Consider the following 27,069-nt stretch of genomic DNA (forward strand, 5'->3'; position numbering starts at 1 on the left):
AATAAACCAGCCAAAAGCGAGTGGGAGAACGACAAGCCACGGGCGTTAACACATTTATCCCCGTCATAAGTTGAGTGACGGCCGGCAAACCTGTTGAGGCGTACAATGCGCCATCGCACAAATATTAATTTCCGGAAATCAACCTTTCACTCTGCCTCGTTGTTGAGTCCGTTTCACAAGGTGAAGTTAATCGCACATATGGACCCTGCATCTTGGACAAGGCGGGTATTCAATGTTGCACCGCATTGAATTTAGACAGCGCGTGTTACTGGTTTAGGTCTGAATGGGCTTGCTTAAACATAACCCGAAAAATACAGGCATACTTCGCCATGTCGATTTGGAGGACAATTATCAATACCGCTACCTCAACCACCTAATCTTATCCGTCGCGACCTGAATAGCCAAAGCCACAGCCCTAAAGCCTTCGGCAAGACGAGGCCATATTCGGCCTCGCGTCCTCGTGCTCAGCAGCACACCTTAGCCAATGAGCCACCGCGGCGCGTGGGAGGAGTCCAATACTACATTTTATCTCATAAACTACGTATCCGTGTATATTTGGATCATTAATAGAGGTGTTTACATGGTGCACAAAAAGTCACCGCATGGGTTCGTTCTTTATTTGATCAACCAGGCCTACAAGTGCAAGAGGGGCCCACAAGAGGGGACAACGACTTGACTTGACCTGACCTGACCTGACTTTTCAGGCGTACTTCCAGGCGCCATCCCGGCGTACTTCCTGGAAGTTCTCGGCGTCATTGGCGCCCTCCCCGGTGCTGCGCCGGGAGGCCTTGCGCTCCACCGTCGGGGCTTGCTGCTGCGGCTGCACGGAAGAGGAGGGCCTAATGAATGGCTCGTTGCTGCACTTCTGCGAAGTGTCTTTTAGTTTCTAGAAAGCACGCATTCTTACCACACGCATGTGCATACGAACAAGCACACAACGTGTCCCGGAATAGTGAAACGTTGCTCTGCACAAAAGTGGATGTCCGTCATCGTGTGGATTAACGACGGGTATTTTATTTTGCCAGTTGTCAACGAACGAACCTCGAGGTGTATATTAGAAAAGCTACGCCGCAATTGAACACGTCCCAAGAAGCTATTTTGTAGCACTGCAGAGTGGACCAAAAAATACAACTCCCCACACACACAGCGCTCTCACAGAAAAGCGCACTGGTGATATTTATCTAGGACTCCGTACAGAAGAGCGAGTAATTCCTGGAAGGAAGAAAAGGGCGTCCACTAATGGCCACCCCCCTGGTAGGGGTCTGAATGTTCGCTGGGCCACGGCGCCAATCTTTAGCGCAAGCGAAATGGTACTCGCCGCAGATTGGGTTAGGTCCAAGCAAAGTCACTGCGCTTCTGCGCCAGCTCTGAGCTTTACGACTCTACGAATGGCCAAGAGATCAGAGTTGCCGGAAACCTCGACAACGTGGATCTGAGGTATGCGTCAGAGAGCCCAGCTTATGCGCGCAGACATGTAAAGTTATTTTGGCGAGTGCTCCATGTAGGACGTACTGTCGTACAGTCGTCAAAAGTATTACAAAATAACAAAAAAGCGAGGCCCGCTAGTGCGTAGTAGGGCGGCCATGGGCGCATCTTGGGCAGCTGGTTATCGATGGTCGTGACGCCCTTCAGAATTGGGCTGCTGCAATGCATAAGCTTAACGTAGTGTCTTATCACGGCAACCGTGAGAAGTACCATTAGAAAGTTCTCGCGGCAGTCGGCTTTCCTTGCTAAGCACGCACCCGCAGATTCTTTATGACACAAATTCCTCGAAAACTCGTTGCTGCAGCTGCTCATGTGGCCTAGAGGTATATCACCTGCTTTGAAACGAGATCAGTCAGGTTCGAGCTTTGCAAAAGGGAAGAGGTTTTTTTAGCTTTCTTAATGCTTGCAGTTTTCGCTCATCGAGGTTTTGTTAATGATTTTTTTTTCGTTCTGCTTATTACTATATCAAGCGATCCACGCACAGCACTTCTACAATGGGTAGAATTAGGTTTGTTATAGTTTGATTTCTGTGCTGTTTGGCTGGATTAGGTTGGGCTCTTTGCAGTTGGGCTTCCTCAAAAGACTGCGAGGATTTTCTGGATACTGCCGCGAGAAATGTTTTACGGTAATTCTCACAATCCCCTCCAGTTTTTGGATCCGCATCCACAAGGGGGTATTGGAGGGCTAAATCACTTGTTGAAATTTCTGGGGGCCACAAAATACTCATGAATTTTTGGAAAGACAGAGGCCGTAAAATGAAACTTCGTTATAATTAAAACCCCAATTACTCATTAGTAAGTACACTTCTGCAATTCAGGTGACCTGAAGCAGAAAGAAAAGCTTGAATACAATTATATAGGTAGGTATATCCCGTTTTGCATACCCCAAATTTTATGCCCCAATGGATAATATAAGTGGCACAAACAGAGTCAACTCCAAACGCTCAAATAAATTCCTTCAAAAGCAGTTGTCTAGCTGCCGAGAAGCGATGACAGGCGAGAGAAAAATGCTCGAGAGAGAGAGAGAGAGAGAGAGAGAGAGAGAGAGAGAGAGAGAGAGAGAGAGAGAACTGTATTCGCAACAATGTGAGAGTGGTTCCTCAGTCCGGGAGCCCATGTGCTGTCCACGCTGCCGTAGACCTGTTCGCAAGCAGGAGCTGGACCTGAGGTCAACAGGTCCTGCGTCCGCCAGAACGCCGGTCTCACGCGGGGCCTGGAACCTCCTTCGCTCTTTTCTTTTTCAGCGTGAATCTTCCTAACTACGTGGTGCAATACACGGTTTATCCCTTCGGTACTGATATCCTCATTTGATGACTCCCCGCTAAATACACTCAAGCCCCTTGAAAACAATACCAACAGTTTCGTTTTCTGTTTTGCCGAGGACTCCTGCCAAGAACAGTTTTCTGGGCATAAGTTCTTCAAGGATGCCTCTTGCGATAGACATCAACATTGTCGAGTTTTCGCGGAGCTGGAGGCTATGAAAAAGAAGAAGCTCCAGTGGACAGAGGATGTGAAATCAAGGCTGCTAATTAAACTGAAGTCCTGGTTTGTGAAAATGTTCATAAATCTGTAAATACCTGCACTATCAGCTTTATTTTTTAACAGTGAACTCGTTTAGAACATCATAATTTTTCGGGTCAACAGCTAAAAATACCAAGAAATTGCCGAACGCGCGCACGTGTGCGTGCGCGGCGACCACGCGGCGTTTAACAAAACACACAAAATGCCTAGCGCTCGTGTGTGCGTGCATCGCCAAGAGTGATAAGGGTCTCTGTCAAGCCAACCATACCCACTTAGGTAGATTGGCAAATATTGCAGCCACCGCACGGCAGTTAAAAAAATCAAGAAAATGACGAGCGCTCGTGTGTGCGTGCCTCGCGGAGATAGCCCACCGTTCCCGGCGCACGTTTTCCAAGCCAAGCACACCCACTGAAGGACATTGGCCAAAAAACTTCAGCGTTCTCCGTGAATCGCGGCGACAATTTCTCGGAACGAGAAAGAGTCCAGCGCTCACCGTAATCGTGACAGCACTTGCTCGGAACCAGAAAGATAGCGTTCCAGATAGTCAGATAGTCCAGAACCAGATAGTCATAGCGTTCGCACCTCCAAGATTTTGTCCGATGGTTAGCACTTCCAAAAAATTCCCCCGCATTTCCCCGAGGGGGAGAATGTGAAAGTGCGAATGCACGGTTGTCGGCCCGCTTGCGGCGCTTGCGCTCGGCCCCCGCAGCCCACCGCCTCGCCGCCTTCTCTTCCATCTCTTCAATCGGGTTTGTAGAATCACGTGTACACCACGCAGTTATCAAGCCGCTATAACGCCGCTGAGTCGCCAACGCACGCCGCTGACGACGTAGTTTGAATGCGTTAAAGATATAAGGCGCGTCACTAACACTGATATCACCGACGCGTCCGTGGCTTGGTTGGTAGAGCGTCGCGCTGCGGCCGCAAAGCCCTCGGATCGAAACCTGGCGCCGGATGCTGTTTCTTTTTTAAATATAGAGGAGCACTGCGGACGCCGCCGCCGCCGCCGACGCCGCCGCCGCCGCCGCCGCCGGCGGCGGTGGATGGTTTGGGGTCGCTTATAAAGTGCATTCGCACTTAAAAAATGAAAGAAGCTTACAATTACAGCCACAATGATGGAGTAAAGGTCGTTGCGCCAGCGAAGAAAAAGCAAAGCGGCTGCAGTCGTGGGCTTAAACATCTGATTGACGTGAAGGTCGCATATTGCCTTTGCAAACTTCATGACTCATGCATTAATGCAAGCTCGCCTAATTTCTTTTTGTGTGTGTTTGTGTCTGGGGGGGGGGGGGGCTAAGAATATCGTAGGTTTTAAGAAAACAAGCGAAAATTTTTCTACGCGGAAATAAATTTTCTACTCGGCAGAAAATTTTCGACTCGGCAGTAAATTTTTCTACCCGGAAAAATGTACTGCCTAATGACCTAATTAATTGTAATGCCTCTAAAAGAATAGTTCGGCCTACTTGCACTATCAGCTCAATTTTTTCTATGCTTCTGAGGTGCACAAGTCCATGAAGACACACCGAAAAAAAAATTACTTGAAAGGATAAAATTCCAGGGCTGCAAGTGTTATCGATTGTACCAGTTAGGGCAGTAAACCAAACCTATTCCCATTTTACTGCTTTCAAGTCTGACCGCAGTGTCACGACTACTGACAGGGCGGAGGACACTGCGCAACGAAGATACCGCACTGAATCGGAGCCGAGTGTTTAATTGTACAAAAAATGAGACATTCCACTCAGCGAAGTTGGGTTGCCTGGTGAAGCTTTTTATTTGACGTCACAGAGGTGACACCTAAATATAGATGAAACGTATGAGCAAGTTTTATTTCTCTCAAGAGTCGGAGGCGGTCATCCTTAAGAAAGACACACACGTCCAACCTTCTATGACAAGCCAAAGATTTCCGGTCACCAGGAAACCAAACCACAAGATTAACGTTAAACTGCCAGCAAAGTGTTTAATGAATGCAAGAAAGAAAGGTGCCTTCTCTTCCTTTTCGGCATAAAATGTTTCGGCCCCACTCCAAGGGTAACCTCGTGCTTTGATGTAAGACTGTACATGCACACACTTTTATTTTGACTTTACTGATCTCGACTGGTACCTGTTGACAACATAATCTGTTCTAAATGCATATCCAAGTGAATAGGCGTATAAGCTTGAGGTCCAATGAGGTGTTAAACAGCCTGAGACACTTCTGGTGACCGCGTGCTACCAGAGCCCGCACCGAGACATTCGTTTTCCAACGCCTCCGGCTTCAAGGAAAAGTTGATCAGGCGAGTGGCGAACAGAAGATCCGGGATGAGGGAGGACAGCCTGCTCAGACTTATCCAGTCCTTCGCGATAAGCCACGTCGCCTACGCGGCGTCCTTCCACAACTGGTTGCTTCAGGAGCGCAACCGCCTGAACGCGGCCATGAGGAAGGCGTACAAGGCAGCCATAGGCGTGCTCGACAGCGCGTGCACGGAGAAGCTCTTCCAGCTGGGAATACATAATGCGCTGGAGGAGATCATGGAAGCCCAGCGGGTCGGCCAAATAGAGTGGCTCAAGGGTTCGCGAACGGGGAGGACCATTCTCGCCCGTCTCGGAATGGAGACGGTGGCCGACCCTCAGAGCCTCGGCAAGCAGGAAGAGCGCGAAGTACCGGCGGCAGTTCGGAACGCCGTCCGAGTGTACCCGTTACCAAAGAACATCCGACCCACAACGCGGACAGGAGAGCGGCCAGCGCGAAGGCTTTGTTGGAACATCATCTGAACGTTCCGGGCACCAGATTCGTCGACGCCGCAGAGTACGGCGACCGCCGGTGCTTCGCGGCGGTAGTGATAGATGGGAAGACGGGAGTCACGGTGAACGCCGCGAGCATCGTCACGAGAGACGCGCAGCGAGCAGAAGAGCTGGCCATCGTCGCCCTGGCCATCGCGGACCCAGAGACGACGACGGTGCTTAGCGACTCAAAGAGTGCAGTGTGCAGTTTCGCCAAGGGTTGGCTGCACTGTGAAGCGGTGCGGGTGCTCGAACGGGTAAACATCGACGGACGCAAGGTGACAATGAAGTGGGTTCCCACCCATGCGGGGAACGAGGTGTCGGAACTCGCCACCAACCACAACGAGACGGCGAACGCAGTCGCGCGAGGATTAGCAGGCCGCGCGGCAGCAGTTGAATCGTCTGCAGAGTGGTGGACCGAGACGAAGGACAGGTACGATACCTTTCAGGGTATCACCAAATATTATAGAAATTGTAGAAGGGTGATGGCACCGCCTCACCCCGACCTAACCAGGGAGCAAGCGCCCACGTTCAGACAGCTGCTCACTGATGACCCTGGTCGTCATGAAGCACATACAGCCAGAACTCTATACGGACGACACGTGCGTGTTATGTAGCAATGCTAGGTCCTCGACCGCCCACTTACTCTGGGACTGTGAAGTGCGACCTAACGAGGCGGCAACAAGGACATACCTACCACTGTGGATCCAGGAAGCAGTGCGCAGTTGTGACAAGGACACCCAGCTATCAGCCGTCCAGCAGGTCCTGGCGGCCCTCGAAAAGCAGCACCGGAGCGAAAGCTGCGGGGCGACGCCCTCCCTTACGGGGCAGCGGCGTCCAACCCCGTAGGGAGTAGCGAAGATGTGGTCCGAGTAGGGGTGACGTCGGGATCGACGAGTGGCTACGTCCGGGCGCAGTGTACACACTGTGTCTGTTGCAGGCACTCAACAAAGTCTTTCTTCCTTCCTTCCTTCAAGGAAAAGTTGAGCCTCTCGAGTTGCTAATCTCTCACGTGAAGAGTACGCGGTGCCCTAGCCATACCAGCTCCGCTTTAAAAAGAGGAAGATTACGATTGCCCGTGTCCTCAAGGGGATCGGCCAACGCTAGGCATAATACAGGCCTCTAATTGTAGCGGAGTTTTTCAACGCAACTTTTGATTTGCTTTGATTTGATTTTTAGATGCGGAGCATCTCTTGCCCTCCTGCGTCGTCGGCGTCCGACCGCACGCCACCTGCGCATGCGCGACTCTCCTCCGTTCGTATCTCCCACAGCTTTGCGCAACACTCTCACTCCGCGTATGAGCATAACGACAGCTGGCGCGCTTGGTTGGCGTGCGCTTCGCTGCGTTAACGCTGCGTAACAGCTGCTCCGGTGCGCATGTGCGTGCATTCGCGACTCTCTCCCGCGGTTTCCTCTCCTTCAAGCGCTGTGAATATAAAGCGGGTATCGCTCCGCGGCGGTTCAGTCAGCGCTCGCTCTCGTTCTTCTCGAATATCGACGATGAAACCAAGATTCGACCTCTGCTGCGGCAACCGCTCACTGTGCACTTTACTGACCATAAAGTCATCATTCTTAAATGTAATAAAGAGCTGGGTGGTGGTCGCTAAAACACGTGTACTCTCTCATTTCGCGTATGCATGCGCCGCATCACACCAGGGTTCCCTCGCGGGGAGATGGGGGCAATTTTTATTTCTTGGCAAAAACCAAGGGGAGGCTGAGACTAAAGGCGAACCTGGCCTGACAGAGGCCTCAGCCACCCTATTTACAGCGAACATAACAACACATCTGCTCACAAATTTAAGCATGGTAGCACAATCGTAATAGAGAAATAGCACAAAGCGAAGTCATTACTAGATTTCTTATGTATTATACAAAGCATAGGTGTCAAATTCACAAAGGGATCACAATGTACACATAAACGCAGTAATTCGTACGCATGAACTTTCATCAGTTACACTACATGTCACAATTACGTTTTAATATATAATTGTAGTATTAGTATTAATATGTTTAGTATTACTATATTTAATATATTTAACAAATGCCTTCACAAAAAAGACAAGCAAGTTGCATACGTAAAATGTTTACACCAGCTACCACAAACACGAATAAATTTCACACAGTTTAAAAGGACATCACATTGTTCCGGGATATTATAGTGCAATTAGAAAATTTGGATTCAAAGAATGGACCAGTGCATCGAAAGAGAGGAAGGCCAGGGGATAGAGATTCATACTAATATACACTAGAGCGAAATCTGGCGCCACTGTCTAGGGGAGCCGCGCTTCGGCGAGCGCTCCGTCATGTACCGGGAAGGCACGTTCCACTTGTCCTTGGCATGGCTCATGAACAGGCTGAAAAGTTTGCTCCTGCTGCAAAAAGCAACAATATTACTGTAGATGGTTCATCAAATTTCTTTCGTTATTATAAAATAAACCTCCAGAAAGAATAATTTGTCAGTGATTATGTAGAAGTTTCATGCACCATGAACAATAAAAAAATGTTACCCGTTCTTGTTAATTTTGGATTCGAGACAAAAAAAAAAAGCCTCATGGCTATCTAAGCCAAGTAGGCGAGGAACATCGCTAGCGGCAATGGCGCCGCCGACGGCGGCCCGCGACTACAGCGACAGATTTCCCTCTAGTATATATTAGTATGAACCTCTATGGGCCAGGGGGATCATAGGAGTGGTCTTCCTCCTGCAGTGGACATGGTGATGATGATGGTAATAATGATGATGATTTCTGGGTGGTTGGCACATATTTTTAAATGCAAGAAATGAGATGTGCATATGACCCTGCCGCTGTTGAACAGCCTGCTGCGGGAAGATCATTGACCCTTTGGTACTTTATTATTTTATCTTCTTTTTCATAGTGCCCTTCTTTGAGCACCTGAACGTGGCAAATCCCGATGATCGGCGATGGGCCATTTCCTTTTGCGACCGTCACTGCCACCACGCGTGCACGCATCTCGCGAAGGTCGGAGAAGAAGAAGAAAACGGATAGTGGCAACATTGCGTCGAAGCACAGCAGCAACAATGCCAACATTTCACTGGAGTTATTGTGAGTCACTTCTATTACCTCGTGCTCCTTTTGCTGTTTCGAAATCACAGATTCGTTTCTCCGTAGAGCCAAGATAGTTGGTTCCAAACGAAAATGGACCTACGACCCTAATGTCCTTCGTCTTCACGGATGAGCGTTTCGAATGCGATATTCCTAGCAGCTTATTTTCGTGTTGCCGGGCCACTACATCCCAAATTCACTGCTTGATTTGTGCAGCTTTTGCTAATGTTGCGCATACCACTTGCTATTCGACCACCAATGCCTAGGTTCAGGTTGCTGTCGTTTCGGTTCGGCCTGTTTGCTGCTGCTTAAAGGGCAAGTTGATTACCACAAAGCCCGGCGGATAATCCCCTTTCGGAAATTACCATCCACGGGTATTCCTAGTTCATCCCTTGTCCGGCAGTACGCACAAGCACTCAAGGGCACCTCCGAAGCATGCCAACCGGCCCCGCTGTGCATGACATCATTTATCATCCCGACAATGGCAATAACACTGAAAATAAATTAGAGTAACCTTCATGGAAATCCTCCTAGGTAGTTACGTTACCTAAAAAGGAGCTTGTTAAACATCGTTTCTCCGCTGGTAGGACCTAGGAGTCGAGCGGCTCTATGTTTTTCCTGTCTTTTGTTTTGGCTGAGGTAGTGATCCTCGTGCTTTGTTGCCGGTTTTACATAACCGGACAATGGGCCGACAGGCCCTTTACTGCCCTATTTTTTCGTTGCTTTGAGTTTGTCGTGGACTGCCAAGAAGCACTGTGAGCTTCTTGGCAGTCCACCAGCGAACGCTTTCATGTATAACCAGCGAACGCTTTCATGTATAAAATTGAAAATATACAAAGAATCGCCTCGTATTTGCGCACTTCGCTGCAAATGTCATTGAAAGACGATATTCTTCGGCCACCCTTGCAAAACAACTTCTTCCCTTTCACTTCCAATCCCTCACGCCCTTGCTGTCTCCTCTCTCTCCTCTAATGATCAGTGGAGTGGAGGCCTGTTCACTTGAAGCAACTGGAGCCGACATCTCTTGTTTCCGTGTTTGCTCCTCTCTCACCTCTCTGTGACGCCATTTTTAAACAGTTTCTTTTCGCAAAAACCCACCCGACGTGCATTCTTAATTTAAACAACACTGCTAACCTCGGTTATGTGCTTATATTTTGCATCATATATGCCTGAAGTTCGTTTTTCGCTGAATGATGTGGACATATATGAGCCATGCATTTCTTCGCCGGAAGGTTGACCGAGTGACAGACAGACAGACAGACAGACAGACAGACAGACAGACAGACAGACAGACAGACAGACAGACAGACTACGCGTTTTAGCTAGCCCAACAAAGGCTGCCGTTTTAATGCATACGAACCCCCATTGTGTGATCCCAGGCCTCCGCAGACAGCTGCAGCCTAAGCGGAAGCCGTCCGCGTGGTACATCTTCGGGGCTCGCCTGACCAGGCTGCACGTGCTTGCGTTTCTATGCATCATGGCCAGCACGTGTATTCTGCTGTGTTGGATCGCCGAGTCGTGAGCGTCTCCTTCTTTCTCACTTCTTCGGTGCCATGCAGGGGGCTAAAAGGGGCCAATACCCTCGTTGTAAAGAAAGTTACTCAATGTACAACAGTTGCGAAACTCGCCATAGGACCCATGTATCGAAAGCAGGCCTGCGGTTCGCCCCCTGCTCTAGTGGAAACAAGGGAAAGCATGGGGAAAGTTGACGACATCCTGCCATGTGACGGCAGAAAGTGGAGGTAGTACTCAAATTCTTGCGGCTGCTGCCGTGAGCCACACAGAACTGTGGAAAGAAAAATACACATTACCTTAAATATTGATTTCTTATTGGAACGGCACGATTTTTCTTGTAAGTTTTGTTATAAAAACTTGTGTTGAGCACAAGCCAAGTTTCTGTTTCCTAGGTACCACGCCAATACACTTGACCCTGGGCTACAGCGAAGCAGGAGCGCTCGCACGACCTGGATTTTGAAACAGGGTTTCAGAACTGGTGTATTTTGAAGAATTGTGGTAGTAACAAAGTAACCAGGGTGGAAAACGTGCTTCGTTGTAAACTGTACTTTGTTAAAAGCGAGTAGTTATTATTGGTACACTGCAGTAGATTAAACCGTTTTTGTGTTAACGAGGACCGCTTACTGTTGGTTACACCGAAAGAAGCACGCAGGGCGCGTTCGTATTGCGACCGTGACAGCATGTGGACCTGTTGTCACGTCTAAAAAGGGATACAGAAATACGGAAGGGTCATTGCGGATCTTATCTTCATGGCCGTGAACTCCTTGAAAGAGAGATTCAGGCAGCATAATGACGCATTTGAATACGTTGTTCAAACTTGCCGCGAAAGTTCCCGAATCAGCGGGGAAGTGCCTGAAAGGACAAGAGCTGCGCAACAATTAAACCACATGCGAGTCAGTTACCGTAACCGCGAGTGTAGTCACATACATGACAGCTAAATGGGCCCTGTCTCACTTTTTAAACTTTTTTCGAAATCCTAAACGCCTGCAGAACATGGACAGCGAACTCATCCAATACTTAGATTAGAGGGTCGCAAAGTACCTCAGCCGAAAATTACGATTTTAAGCCCATCAGATAAATTAGAAACTTGCTCAAACGATTTTTCTGTCTTTCCCGGGTCTTGTCATTCTTTGAGTGCTGGACTTACGTCAGTACAGTGGTGTAGCGGATACGGGCCGGCTTTCTTCCGGTTATAACCATGAACGCATTTGATAGCCTAAATAAAAATAAATGCACAAAAGCAAAGCAGAAACTGAAGGCGGATTGCTGCGACGAGCGCGTCCTGCAGTTCCGCTCCATGCTGCCGATAACTATAGCTTTTGAAGTGCTTCCAGATGCGAAAGAAAGAGTGAAAGCGTTTATTGGAATTTTTTGCAGGGTCCCTTTAATTACAATGTGGTCGTATCCAGGTTGTCGCATCAGCGCTTTACGCTGCGGAAAAGTAGTTAAGGGAGAAAGCGGTGAAGACTGAGCCACGAGTTCCGTAACGGCCTGTTGACAGTACAGTATTAACCGAAGCTGAGAATGGGGAAAGTTGGGCTTCATTAGAGAATAAGTCGAGTTTAATTTCCCTACTCGGGGAGTCGTCGTAATGTCCGCAGCATTTTTTGCAAGTTTTTGAAGCGCTTTGTAGAAAAATTCGTCCGCGTACCCACTCTCACCGATTCTGGTTCCAAGTCATCCTCCTCTGTAATGGGGTGATGCCTCGTGCTCTTCTATTCCACCAACGCGCGAATGATTTGTCCGCTCTAAAAAAAATTGACGTGAGTATCGCCTCTCTTTGCGGCAGAGTTTATTCTAGCAGATATTCGTGCAAATCAATTTAATTGAAATTTAAAATTAAAAGAGCATTGCCAAGGTTCAATATACACTTGTGTAATTGGTTTAATGTGCTAAATGCTACCTACAGGCTAAGCAATATCGACAAATAAAGCGCGTGCCACGAGAGGTAGTAGATAGGAGATGCTGATAAATCCTTCTCCTTTGTTTGCATTTGCGAAAAATGTAGTTTTTAAAGCTGAAAGGTTTACGCCAAGCAGTATTATGAGCCGGCCTGAGCAAACATGAACTGCTCGAAAAGTAAAGCTTAAAACCTAGGCCCATGAAGAAAACAAAACATTCCTCTCCCCACAGTCATAGCCGAGTGGGAAGCTGTTTGACTCTTCGGTACTAACTCACCTTCTTAGCCGAGTTGGGACGTGCTTCCGCGGACCTTAAAGAAGGACTTCCCTCTGCACGCACATGGGATCAGGTTCCTGCCCATTGAGAGTGACAACGGGGTACCATACGACCTTGGCATGGTCCTAGCCTTGCACGGCATTTGGAAGTCGCGTATGGCGATTCGTCATCTGGACGTTGATGCCAAACGCTCCAAAGAGTATTTTGCTGATAATATGCGATTGATGACTGAAGTGTGGAGGGCTCAACCTGACCCTGCAGAGTGGCTGACCGTGATGGAGACGCAACGGACCTCAAGCAATTTTAACCGCTTTCTTCTAGCAAGGTTGTTGGCTTGCAGTTTTTATCGTTATCTTGTTTTTGTTTATTTGGTTAAAGTGCTTGTCAAAATATGGCCATGAAAAAAAAAAGCGGTTGTAGCCGAGTAGGCAAGACGAGTGACTGTGGCTACGTTGATTCTACCAGACACAGGCTCGAATGCAGCCTGTGGCGGTCGTTTCTTTTCTTTATACTGTTATCCTGATTTTTGTGAAACGCCGGGATCAACGAATTGCTAAGCAGCTTCGCTGTTAAACGGAGGCGCTCGCTTGCACCCCCCTTAACCACCTGCGCAGTAAGAACACCCGTCCGGTAGCGGCACTTGTAGAAGCTGATAGAGACGCACCCTTCAACGTACCCAACAACCTGTTGTTAAGTCAGCTGTGCGGCAGACATCATCTTGAACGCCCTAAACAACGCGTGCGCAGTCACAACCCTCGAGTCGTCCGGACGATTGGCAGTTCATCCTTCCATCCCCGCGTCTCGCTCTCGGCGGCCTGCAACGTAGACGTGGCCGGCCGCTTCGACTGCCACCCGGAACCGGGGATTAACCGCGTCCGCTGCGAGCGGCGCGGATGCTGCTTCCGCAACGACAGTGGACAGGGCGGAACTACGCCCACCTGCTACTTCCCAACAGGATTCTCGGGATACAAGGTGAAAGCGCACGTAGTCGCCGCTTCCGCTTCCGGGGAAAGTTTCGCCTCCCCCACAAAGGCCGCTGCTACCATTACTTCAGAAGGACTCGCTGTTGGTCGAATTCGGGCATGTCCTTGTTCTAGCGTTTCTCGGTGTGGTGTCAATAGGTCACGCAGTTGACTCTTTTTAAAGCTAAGCTGTATTAAAGAGGCAAAACGGAAATCCGGTGGTCCCGTGTACGCAGCAAACTAGGGGTGTGCGAATATTCAGAATATTTGAATATTACTCGAATATTGACATGTTATATTCGTATTCGCTTCGAAAACTATGTATTCGAAACATGTCGAATATTCGAAAGGGTTCGAATAATCGGCTATTATCGAATATTTGGATTGATTAGTTTAATGGGGGGACGTGGTTTTGAACTTCGGAAAAAATGACCAAAACATCGCTTTTTTGAAAGCAACATATTCGGTTTGTATGTTTTCTATCTTGTGCGTTCCTATAGTTCTCCCGCCGGAAAGCATCGCAAAGTTGCAGAAAAAAATACTTTTGCTAGCCTCGGTGACAAAATGTCAGCGCAAAAGAGCGAAAAAACGGCAATTTTCGGAGCGCTGTATCTTCGCAAAGCTGCCACCGGGCGCGGCCATTTTGGTACCATTGGATCGGCCAAGCGATCCTCTTTCCGGTCCCGGCCATCTCCTTTATCTTCGTTCATTCGTAGAAGCACGAATGGCAGAAAAATAAAGACGCGCAATAGAAAGCCAGAACTAGATTCTGAAGCGCGAGTGGCCTTCCGGTCGGCGCGCGCTGAAACGGCCCTCCTGATTGGCGTCGCCGTGGCAATGAAAGATGGCGGCCGCCTGAAATGCGTAGTGCGCGCTTCAGTGCTCATTTTCGCCGCTTCGCTCGGTCAAGTTTCTGTTTAGTCATTTTATCTGCTGTGGTATTTAACGCCATTATCGAGATGGCAGTGCCTGGGATTACAAGCCAGATTACGGGAAGTTGCGTGGCTCAAAAGGAGGAGGTCATCGAACGCTTCGTGGAGCGGTTTGCTTTACCCCGGAGGGTTAAACGCGGTTTGCGCGCTTGTGATAGCAGTTGGCGAAGTGAACTTTTCGTTTGATTTGCGATGCTTACACGCAAAACGGCCGACGCTTCGAAAGCTGCGGCGCGCACGGCGTAGCCGCTACGTGTTGGAGCATCGCCTGACTGCGCAACCTCGTACGTACGATCGAACGCCAGTGCTTGTAATTAATTCCTGTGACATTACATTTAATCTTAAGAGCAACCTGAAGGGCCATTTCAGGGATCACCAAAGTATGACATGTTGCGGTATACGAGCTCCGCGATGCGGGCGAGCCATATCGCTTTCTTGGCCAAATTTCCCCTTGCACTTCGAGTAATCATGCAAATAGGTGTGAGTTCGGAATAAAAAAATTCCCCGCATTTCCCCGAGGGGAAGAATGTGAAAGTGCGAATGCACGAGTTGAATTTGCGCGGTTCGGTAATGTTCGCGAAAGAGAGATCACACACACACACACAACTACAAAGAAAGAAAGATGCATTTATTCACAGACACCTATTTGTGTTGTCGTCGTACTTGATTGCTAGAGCGGATCTCAGCTTTGAAATTTCGTGTCAGTACTCCTTTAAGCGGGTGCATTAGCCCTTCTCACGCCCGATTCTTGGCCAATCCCCCACGTGGGTATGTGCCATGTCAGCGGCCAGGCAGCGCGCGCCCATCTCCCCCCGTTGCCAAGGAAGACGAGGAGATTCCTGGCTAATCCCCCACGTGGGTATGTGCCATGTCAGCGGCCAGGCTGCGCGCGCCCATCTCCACGTGCGCGGACATCGCCGGTGGACGCAGGTTCGGGGTCGCTTAAGAAGTGCATTGCACTTAAAACGTGTTGACTGCCCTAAAAGTGTACCTTAATTTCATAGCATCTAACAAATTGAAATTTTTTAGAGAAATTATTTATACCAATGCGTTAAAAATGTACCTTACTGCCATATCATTTAACAAATTGAATTTCTTGGGGAAAATATAATTATGACCAATGCATACATCTACAGCTTAGTGCGTATTGGTGGTGCTGCGAGGAATATTGTATGCCCTGAATGTCACGAGTACTAACAAGATGGCCATGCATTCAAGTTGGGGGGGGGGGGGGGGGGGGGGGAGGGGGGCACGCAGAATATTATGCCAAGCCTCAAAATAGCTCGTTTGTATCGTTGTGGTATGTAAACTTTTGGCAATGAACACCTACGCGTACGAGTAGGAAGTTGATGTTCCAGGCAGGATTATAATTAAAGCATTAAAGAATTCAAAACTCAGTTTTGAAGTTAAGTACAAAAAGAGTGCTTCACTTGTTGCCATGGTCACCACACTGCAGGGGGAACTTGTCCAGTGCAATAAAGGCAACCAGCTAAGTTACTTTGCATTGAAACCTATCTAACCCTCTTTTGGTCTGCAAACTGGGCTATGTGCTCTTCACAGCGGAGCTGAAAATGATGTTTTATCGAAAGAACAATTCTGCAAAAGGCACTCCAATTTCAAGGCAAGGCGTGCCAGAAGCCCTAGTTCAAAAGGACACGAAGGACTACAACCCTAGCGACTTTTCATGAATGATATCTATGTTGCAACCTCGGAAGCCGTTTTCTTCAAACGGTTTTTTTTTTCACGTACGTCATTTGTTCCAGTGATTTATTCGTGACCGCTAGGTGTATTTTGATTCCGCTCTTAGCGTTACATTCCTTGATGAACAGCTGTGGTCGTGGCACTTTTGGTTTTCCAGGTTTACTTTTTGTGAATTTTTTGTTCATGTAGTCGTTCATGGTGTATATGGCTTTTGTGCATTCACCTCTAAAAAACAGAACTAAACAAATTGTGTTTTAACAAAAAAATCTGACTGTCACAACCTCGTCCATTCATTTGGGAATGCAAAGCTCTTCGAACAAGTTCTCTATCTTGTTTTATAGGCCACTGAAGCTCGGTACAAGGTGAACAGAAATAAAATTTTATAAATTAAAAGAGTTTTCAAAATATTACTTTGTAATTTTTATGGTGTTATCAAGCAAGCCTTTCCAGTAGCTTTGCTATTGTCATAAAAATCTACAAAGAAATAAAAAGTTGATGTTGAAAGCCACGTCCACCCTTAACTATTCGATATTCGATTCGATATTCCAAGCTAAATAATCCTATTCGATTCTTATTCGAAAAATTTGATATCGCACACCCCTACAGGAAACTCTTCCGTCGCAGCCCCATGCGCATGCGCGGAAACAACCAGTTTACAGCAGAGTTAAAGTAAAGATAGAGAGATTGGCTGAGTTTATTGATTACGTAGCTACAGTCTCGCATCTACCAGCCCCGGTAAGCGGGAACGACGCATCGGTGGGGGCGAGAGAGAACCCCTCTCGTAGCAGAGCAGTGTCAACGTCTTTGGACTGCGCCCACCTTTTCTGGTCATCCTTTTCACAGAGTGGAGGGGCACTGGATTTTTCTCCCTCGCGCTACTGTTTGGTCCCGCTTGTAGAAATATAACTGATTTTAAACTACCTTAAGTGGTTGGTTCAGAAGGTTTTTTTATTGAAATTTCGGCTAAAGTTTCAGGGCGGATTGAGTTGGAAATTTTGTGGAGGGATTCGCTCTTCTATTGACACTTGTGTGAGTTGCAAGCAGCATAGAGTTCTTTATCAGTTTAAAGGGACACTGAAGTGAATTTGTCAAGCTCCCGTTTTTGCTTGCACTGTGTAGACTGGCTCAAATTAGCACACTTTTCATCGTTTTTACGATTGACAAATCGGTAATTATTTTACAAAGCGCGAAAGAAGAAAAACTACCATGCGCGGTTTGCGGCGGCCGCACCAACTAAAGTTGTGACGTTAGGAGGAGCGGGCACCGTGATTGGATGATGCCCAAGGTGAGCAACCAAACAAGTTTCGGTTTCGGTTTCGGTTCTGTAAAACACAACCGGTGGCGTTGTTGGATGGGCATTCTCAATGACTCAGTAATCATCGTACCGCGCTTCTGCCATGTTGTCAGCTGTAAAAATGCATAAAGATAAGCCTCCTAGGACGGCTTGGAATCGTAGCATTCACTAGCCGAAACCTACGCAGTGCATGAACGCCCTCCCCGTACCCGTAGACGCCCAAATGTCATGCGCTTTTCCCCCATAATTGGAGCTTGCCTCCCTCATGCCTGTATCGTAAAAAGCGTGTTCGCACCAGGCCAAGGGTCTGTTCATTCTGGCCTGTGCCCACTGCCTGCAAGCAGTCGGTGCTTATGGCAACAGCACGCCAACGAGAACTCGCTAGCGCGCCATGCATGTGCCAGCCTGCGCGCGTTTTGTGAACTAGTTCGTGTAGCCATGAACGTTGCGGCCCAAAAAAAGGTGAACTCAATATAGAAAACATCGGCGGAAAACAAAAAAGTTAACTTACAAAAAAAAAAAAGCACGTACCCGCGGGGATTCGAACTCGTGACTTGCAAAACATCCGCGGTGACATACCCAGCGCCCCAGACTACTGAGCCACGGAGCGGGACGGGGAAGCCTTGCTAATATAGGGTATATATTGTACAACCGGTTTACACTTTTATTTAGTTTTGGCATTTCAAGCAGCTTAGGTGACTATTTGTTGTACTGCGATCGTGCAGTAAGCGTCCCCCGAGTTTCCACAGTAGCTCACGTCTAGCAATTGCATTTCGTAGACGGAAAAGCGTTCGCAGATGCGTAGTCGTGCTGCTGACCGCTGTGCTTGTTCGCCCAGCGCAAAAAAGTGCTTCCCGCGCCCTAGTTTTACGCTGTACGGTAAAAATATCAGTTGATTTTATTTCCTTAGTACCTATATTGACTTCAAGAGGCCTTATATTTTCCTACTGGCGTACCAGTCAGCGAAGCGTCGCATGTGCGCTTGTGCAGCACTTGTGTGAAGCGAACTTGACTTGGAGCTAGATACAGTGTACAAACAAACCAAGTAAAGAAAGGCACATTCTTCCATTCACAAACGTGTCCTGGCTTCGTGTCAACTAAGCGAACGAATTGCGACCAAGCAATTTTTTTTAACCTCCTTGATTGCGACGACCTGCCGGCGGCCGGCGGACGAAACGCTGGGCCGACTGACTCTGTCGGCCGGGGAGCCGTGCAGTAGCGCAGCCGTGGCGCAGCCAATTGCCAGCTCATCCCCTCCTGACGTCACACGAAAACGCCACAGAAAATGGGCGAGCGTAAAGAGAGGAGGACAGCATTTTCGAATTAGTTTTTCTACTAAATAAAATCGCGTAAACGCGCCTAGAGTGGTCGAAACATGGCCTGGGGACTCCGGACTACAATTTGCGCTAGTAATCCCGCAATGTTTACATATCACTTCAGTGTCCCTTTAAAGCCTGGAATGATTAGCAAATCTTTTCAGCTTAAAACAACGATATTGAGGCATTCTCAGGGGTCTCAAGTACATCCTAATGCACAACAGTGCCTGTTTGACTGATTGAATCAAGCAACGAAACGTACTAGGGGAGGACTACGTGACGGTGCGCACAGGCACCACCGCTGCACGCTTCGTAGCACTCACCGTGTTGCAACCAGCTTGTGAGTTGGGGTATAACCACGCCCGCCTTCGCGCTGAGGTTACAGGGGCCATGAACAAACAATGCAACTTCGGTTCACTGAAAAGGCTGCTTTGTGCCGCGGATGACGAAAATGGAAAAAAATTATCGCAGACTTCAAAACAAATATTAGCGATATTATCTCTATGACGTCACGAAATCTTGTTGGTGATTTGATAGCCCCCTTCAAGAAATACCATTGCCGTTTGACGGTGCAGTTGAAAACTAACGAGCTTCTAACCCACTGATGAATGAATGAAACTTTATTAATGATACGGGGGGCTTGTTAGCCTAGTTGGGGAAGAGGGAAGAGGGGAAAGGGAGTGGGGTGGCCGTCAGAGTCGTCCGGTCATAAACTTGTTTTTAGTGCTTTCCAATAAGACGTCACGCCTACCCTTATTACGTCACTGTAGCGCGGAATTTGAAACTTTTGAAGCATTTCTTTTGTTTCTTCGAAAACAAAAACGTCTTGGCCGGAATGGAGCTAAATGTGTTACAAGGGCTAGTTCTTTCAAAGTGAACAGTTTTATGTTGCCTTCGTCACCCTCTCATGGTTAACGCGCACGTCCTCTGGCATGTCCTTGTGCCTTGCGCGTGCCAGGTGACGCACATTTCGGACTCTCCAAGCGGCGTGACGATGACGCGAATGCGTCGAGTCCGGCCGTCGGGACTTCCGGAGGACGCGGCGGAGATTGACGTGGAGGCCACCTTTCCCTCCGACACGACTGCTCGCCTTACGGTAAGACACGTGCACCCTCGCTTCCCGCAGCGTTTCTTAGCCCTGCAGGTTATTACTGTTAGCACACACGCGCACAGCCAGACAAAAATTAGCAGTGGCTTAGCTCGGCTATGCCAGGATATACGTAGCGTGAGCTGAGGTTCATAAATCCAATTCAATCCAATACGATTGAATTTATTCCAATCAAATATAAATACAATACAATAAAATCAATTTCAATCCAATCCAATCCACTGCTCCTCGAGCTTGCGCAGCACGGCCCTTGAGGGTCCACGCGAAACTGCTCAACCTCGGCCAGCGTTGCTTACGCTGCAAAAATAACCGCGAACACGAACACGTGAAATACAACAGACGACTCGCCCCATTGTTCTGTATCCAAGCAAAATTATCCCAATTATGTTAGTTACAATAAATAGAGTTACAGCTAATCCACCCGTAATATATTGGAGCTCTGTAGACCTTCATGATTTACCATCCCGCAAACGCCCCTACCTTCCGCTCCCATAGCCCCCCTTGACCATGACTCCCTCTACCCAAGAAAAGCTCTCTGTCTCTTTGTATATAATTAAAAATTATTTGTGGCTCGCCCAGTATATAATACCCTGTCTTTCATATGATTTAGCGGACGTGCATGACACAAAAATACAAAAATCAGTCGCCGGTCCCTTTAAAGGGACACTGCAGGCATTTGGAAACATTGCGGGATCCCTTGCGCGCATTGCAGTCTGGGGTCTCTAGGCATGTTTCGAGCACTCCCGCTGCGTTTACGGGACTTTATTTAGTAGAAAAACTAGTTTAAAAGGGCTGTTGTCGTCTCTGCATCCTCCTTCCCGATTTGCTATGACATTTTTTATGAAGCTGCATCGAGATGGCTTGGCTTCACTGCACTGCTGCGCGGCTCGCTGACTTTCCGATAGACTCAGTCTGCCCAGCGTTTAGTCGACCAGCCACCTGCGGGTCATTGCAGTACGTTGGATCGGTTGATACAAAGCCACGATACGCCTGTGCTTAGAAGAATGTGCCTTTAGTTCGTTATTTTGTAGACTGTATCAAGTTCCAAGTCCAAGTCACTCCACACAAGCGCTCATGCTACGCTTCGATGACTGGTACGCTAGTAGAAAAATCTGAGGCCAATTAAAGGCCGGAGTAGAGTCAGCGAAATAGTACAGTGCGCGTCAGGCTTGTCTAGGGCAAGCGAGCGCACGGCTCTGCAGCGGGCTGGCGACACCTGCTGATAGCTGCTGGGTTAGAGATAGCTTGCCATCGCGCGTGCGCGGATGTGGCACATGGTCGGGCCGGTCGTCATTTCGCTTGGGCCACTCTTATTTGCAGACGCCACCACCCACGAGGGGCGCTGGTCTTCCCCAGTGACAGCCATGAGCGGTGACAGGCTAGATAGACGCGACGTTTGGCGCGTTTATCGCAGGCAGTTACGTAATCGCCTAAAGCAACGAGCGCAAATCTTCTGAATCTCAAGCGTACCAAACGGAAAGCACGCAACAAGAATTTACATCAGGGCTTTCGGTCGAACCTGTTGTGCGATTACGTAAGCCCCTGGGGTGATAATGCACCGCGTAAAATATACGCACTGATCTCTGGTGTCACCGCTTACGGCTGGCACGCAGAAAAGAAGCGCCCGTTGCGGGTGGTGGCGTGGCGTCTGCAAATTTGAGAGGCCCAAGCTGAATGACGACCGGCCAGGGCCTGTCCAAGATCCACGCACGCGTTATGGCAATCTATCTCTAACCCAGCCGCTATCAGCAGATGTCGCCAGCATGCTCCGAAGCCGCGCGCTCGCTTGCCCTAGACAAGCCTGACGCGCACTGTACAGGTACTGAGGAATTACAATCAACCGAAGCTATTATTGGACAGCGTAAAACTAAGGTGCAGGGAATACGTTTTGCGCTGGGTGAACTAGCACTGTCGTCAGCAGCAGGACCACTCATTTTCGATCACTTTTCTGCATGAGGAATGCAGTCGCATGAGGTGAGATATTTGTGGGAATTTGGGGGACGCTTAGTGCACGAGCGTTATTCAAGAAACATTCATCTGAGCTGCTTGGAATGCTCAAAATATTATTGTAAACAGGCTATACAATATATACTTTATAGTTCCGTTCTTGACAGCGCTGGTACATCCGAGTGGTCTGGAGCTTTACGTGAATTGTTCTGCAATTCTCAAGTTAGAATCCCTGATAGCACAATTTTTTTTTCAAGTTTAATTATTTTTTCTTGCGCGATGGTATTTATACTGAATTCCTCCTTTTTGACCGCTATCGTTCATTGCTGCACGACCGAGTTTGCAGAACGGGCGCATACTGACACCGACGCGCTGGGAAGTTCTCATTGGAGGGGTTTTGCCATAAGAACCGACTGCTTGCGGAATAGTGCCGAATAAGCCAACCCGATGCATTGTGTGAACACGCGTATTACGATACAGCTCGAGCCAGGCAAGCTCCAAAGGTGGGGAACACGCGCATCGCATTTGAAAGTCTCCGGTGGCGTGGAGGGCGATCATTCACTACGTATGCCTCGGATAGTAATCGTTACAACTCCAAGCCGTGCTGTGGCAGGCTTATCTGTCGCAATTTACAGCTGATAACACCTCAGCCGATTACTGCGACATCGAGAACGTTCAGCAAACTATAACATTGGATGCTCAGCATATTGGTTCGCAGAACAGAAACAGAAACGGGCTTGAATTCTAATCCTGGACATGTTCAATCAACATCGCAGCTCGTATGCGCGTCACTGCTGTTAGTTGTGGCGGCCTCCGAAAATGTCGCATGGTATTGTAGCGAAAGCTACAGTACGCTACCTCGGGCAGTCTTCGGGGGTTACCAGTTTTGACCTTGAGAGCTAGAAGTCAAACCACACCCCCTTTTGCAAGCGCCCGGATTGGAGCAGCGCCCGATGGCGGGGAGAGATAAGCGAGGAGGGAACGGAGAAGCGCGCGGGAACCGTGCCGGCACCTGGCGGAGGCTCGCAAGGACGCCGCCGCCGCAGCGATAAGTGCACGCGACGAGGGAAGGCGACGTGCGCGCAGACCCGTGTGCGAGGCAGTGAGACGAACATCCAGCTGTGGTCGCTCGTAAACAACGCCCCGAGTCGGAAAAGAGGAAACACAGAACTGTTGCATCCAGCTTCGCTACCTTGAAGTCTTGCGCGTTAGCGTGAGCTTCCTCCATTTTGCTTCTTCTTTCAGGCTTGATAAATAAATATCGCTTTATTGACATGATAAACGATGCTGTTCATCTCAGCCAGCCTTTGAAATGCAAACAAACAGAAGTTTGGGGATGCTTTACTTCAGCGTCCCTTTAAAGGTGGAGAGCAGAAGCGCGTGGTGGAGCGGGGAAGGCGGGAGGACCCGCGCTGCTTAGAGCTCCTCTATACCAGCGGTTCTCGAATGGAGATTCGCGGACCCCAGGGGGTCCAAGAAACCCTCCGAAGAACTCTCCTCCCCTATTGCGCTATATATTTCTCCTCATTCCCCAACCAGGCCACACCGAGAATGTTGTTGTAAATCGTGTTTGAATATCCCACGCAAATGTTAGCGATAGCCTTTGCGTCAGCGGGTGAACTGCCTCTCAGAAAGTGATCGCTAAAGGCGCGGTCACACTAGCCCGACCATCGGCCGATTTGGTCGGCCAACACCGTGTCGGCGAGCTGTCGGCGTCCATGTCATACCGCGCCGACGCCGACCGTTGCCCAACCGTCGGCGTCGGCGAGAAATCGGCGAGGCGTCAGTGTCTTCGCGATGTCGGCCGACGCGCTTGTCACACCGCACCGACGGCCGCGCGACGCCCCACACCGACAGCCCCGCGACGGCCGACTCCGCCGCCTCGCCTCTCCGCTGGGGATCTTTCTTTCTCTAGTCAAACTTGGAGTATCGTGTCGCCGCAGCACGACTGAAGCCATTCGTGCGTACTGGTGTGTGCGCTGCTTGTACTGTATGTACTCCTCAACTTCTTGTTAGATTACGGACAAAGAAGAAAGAGCTGTGCGCTGCTGCCGCGGCAGTAATAATATGGATGTTAACCCCCGGCGAAAAGACCTCTGTAGCACGTAAAATATGCATATAAATTAGTGCGTACGTCAGCAGAAATTTTACCTCCTCTAATGGAGAAGGCCTTACTTTGCACCATGGTACCGCATTTTCTAGAAACACGGTGCGATTAAGAAAAGGGAAATTAATTGTTGTGGCTCAAGACGCTACTCGCTGTTTCGAAGGAAATATTTAATTGCAAAGGTAGTTGCTTCTCAAAATCACGCGATTCCCAAATTGGATGCGCAAACCATACCCCCTAAACAACCGCTCACACATACACACGCACGCAAAAAAAAAAATCACACCGCCGGGAATTGAACCCCCAACGTGAGCGCACGGGCGCGACGCTCGAGAGCACTGCGCCACTGCCCAAATGGTGCTTCGTTGCGAAATAGCCTGGGTAATAGATGGAGGCCCATCCTTCCGTATCATACGTCGGTGTTTACTAGCTGGTTTACAGAATTCCTGGCTGGTAAACTGAAATGTCTTAAATAGCGCTTGCACAGCAAGGTTCCCCGAAGCCCCCACAATAGCTTATCGCCATCAACTCCGCTGCTTCTCGAAAGCGCTCGCAATAATGTGTGTGCACGGCTGCGACTGCGATTTCCCACTGCGGGGATAGTGCTTGCCGTACTTTGGTTTTACGTTTCACATGAAAAACCTTGGCCGATATTGATGCCTTATTACCCAAATTACCCTACGTAACTCTTCTTCTGCATGAAACTGACCCTACATTTTCTACAGGCGAGCCGATCGCACACGCATTGGCAGGTTGCAGCTCCGGGGTAGCGGCGTCGCCGAAGAGCACGGCCGAAGCGTCGAACGCCAAAATACGGATTGCATTAGCGCTAGTGTTGAGTTGTATGGGCTTCATGGACATTACTGAGTTTATTACACTCCAGAAACTATCAAAATAGAGCCGCATTCATTGCGGCACGAATGTTGTCGGGGAGCAGTTTTCGCTTCTCGGTCGATTCCCGACGACGCGTCCGGCGACCGGTCGGACGACCGGTTTTGTTGGCGTTTTCGGTCGGCGAGTCAGTCACACTACGGCGACTTTCCATCGGCCGACGTGTTTGTGTCGCCGTCGGCGTAGTATGACAGCGCGGTCGGTCAACTCGGCAGTTGGCCGATGGTTTGGCGACTCGTCGGCGTCGCCGTCGCGTCGTCGTCGCCGCCGTGTCGGCCTAGTGGGAACGCGCCTTAACTGCGTTTCGGGAAGGGACCGTTAAGCGCGTCCCAGGAAGTGAACGCGTCATCGTCGAGCATACGACGGCACGCGCTGCTGTGGCCCCATCTCGCGGCCCGTCGCCACGCCCAGCGTGTCTCACTGCCTCCCCTCCCAAATTCTTCATGCGTCACCGCCGGAGAGCGTCTCGCACGGATTCGGCACACCGTCCACCCCCTCACACTTTAGCCACACTTGTCTCTCCCTTTTTAGATGCAGAGCATCTGATTCACTCGCCTTGTCCCTCCGGCGTCGTCGTCGTTGTTGTCGGCGTTGTCCACCCCTCTGCCATTCTCCTCGCCGCGCGAGCTGCGCTCTCCGCCGCTCACCCCCTCTCCTCTCCGATAACGAACACTCTCTCGCGAGGGGCATTGGATTGGATTGGATTGGATTGGATTGGATTGGCTTGGCTTGGCTTGGCTTGGCTTGGATTCGGTTGGACTGGATTTGGATTGGATTGGATTAAAGTGGATTGTGTTGGATTGTGTTGCGTCATAGCCGCGGCACGTTGCGTCATAGCCGCGGCAGACGCGCTGGGGCCGGCGCATGTACAGTACTCTCTCTTCCGCGGTTTCCTCTCCTTCGGGCGCGCTGCGCATATAACCGGTGTGCCGTTCTCCGGCGAAGCAACATCCACGCTTGGCTCAAACACCTAGAGTCCACGCCGCTTTACAAGTACGCCAACGTCGTCATCGACTGGGACCGGCTTACGCAGTCCCCTCAACGTTATGCGCGCTATAAAACGCGTTCCCTTCGCCGCTCCGCCTATGCGTCGCATCTACACAGGGGTTCCCGCGAGGGGAGGTGGGAGTTTTTCTTTGTCTTCGGTTCTCCCTACGTTCACTCTGTAACGAGGCCAACGCCGATGTTGAACAACAGTAGCAGGCGCCTAAGTGCTGCGCGCCAAAGCAGCCGGCCTCGCTCCATGTGTGTGTGTGTTTAACTTCTCTGCGTAGCGCGGTGTTTAACGTTGGCGTTTTGCACAATAGCCCAGCTATGCGGAAAAGCAAGACATGCGAAAGCAGTTCATGGGTGTTTGGCTGACTTTCAGCTGCAACAGCAAATTATTTGACAATATGACACACAGCAGAGTAAGTAAAAGTTATGCACACAAGGGGGGCACTGAATAAGTACGTGGGGGCCTTAGCTTCAAGTGCAAATTGCTTGACCTTATAAAACGGATCAACATAGTTCATTGTGGTATCCCCAATCACGTTTGCAAACCCGATGGTAATCCTCGGCCCACTCACGGTTAAGAACCCCTGCTGTATACAGCTCCCATAGAGGGAAAAAATGCGTAGAAAAGCTCCCTTTGAATTATTGATAAATAATCTTCCCTGGTTCCTTCCTTTTTTTCCTTCCTCCTTTTTTGTTCCCGCACTCTTGTCCAAGCGTGATATTGCTTGTTCGGAGCTTGCTTCTCAGATAGACCTCTCTTCCTCAAAGAGAGCTATTCTCTCTAAATGATGCAATCACAGTTTGTGCGGTCTGATAAGCGCAGCATGGCAGTCGAAATCCTGAGTTTGCCGCCGAAATTCGTGACTGCAGAAATTGCCCTTTAGGTAACGTCCGCGAACGACCCGTACCGCACCGAAGTGCCTCCAGTGCCAGCGATGCGGGAAGCGGCGTCATCGATGCTCGCCGTGTTCACCACCAAGCTGGGGGACGTCGTGGTCTACAGGACCAGCGACCGTCAGATACTGTAAGTGCTCTTTGAGGGCGAAAGCCTTAAGTGCCCAATTCTGCGAAAAAGCGACGTTGTCGTTCTGGTTGTTGTTCTGTCAAGAAAATGACCGTCGATGTAAGGTAATTAGATATACAAAAATATAAATAAATAAATAAATAAATATATAAGAAATATACATATTAGGTTCAAAATCTAGAAATAAATACAAAAATTTAAATAAATAAATAAATATATAAGAAATATACATATTAGGTTAAAAATCTAGATATAAATATAAATACAGAAGCAA

The 27,069-nt window shown here is 49.1% G+C and overlaps 1 protein-coding gene across 1 annotated transcript in view; it reads left to right on the plus strand.

Moving 5' to 3' along the window:
* The first annotated feature begins 5,510 nt into the window (after positions 1 to 5,510).
* LOC144139771 (lysosomal alpha-glucosidase-like) overlaps positions 5,511 to 27,069 on the plus strand; it is a 105,097-nt gene continuing 83,538 nt past the window's right edge. Inside the window, exons 1-4 of the mRNA XM_077672032.1 lie at positions 5,511 to 5,639; positions 13,097 to 13,489; positions 19,681 to 19,818; positions 26,656 to 26,795. Coding sequence (XP_077528158.1) covers positions 5,511 to 5,639; positions 13,097 to 13,489; positions 19,681 to 19,818; positions 26,656 to 26,795 — 800 coding nt within the window. The remainder of the gene's footprint in view (positions 5,640 to 13,096; positions 13,490 to 19,680; positions 19,819 to 26,655; positions 26,796 to 27,069) is intronic.

The sequence above is a fragment of the Haemaphysalis longicornis genome, unplaced genomic scaffold (genome assembly GCF_048455015.1).
Source record: "Haemaphysalis longicornis isolate Haplotype H1 unplaced genomic scaffold, Haemaphysalis longicornis Haplotype H1 scaffold_5, whole genome shotgun sequence".
NCBI classification, from domain to species: domain Eukaryota; kingdom Metazoa; phylum Arthropoda; class Arachnida; order Ixodida; family Ixodidae; genus Haemaphysalis; species Haemaphysalis longicornis.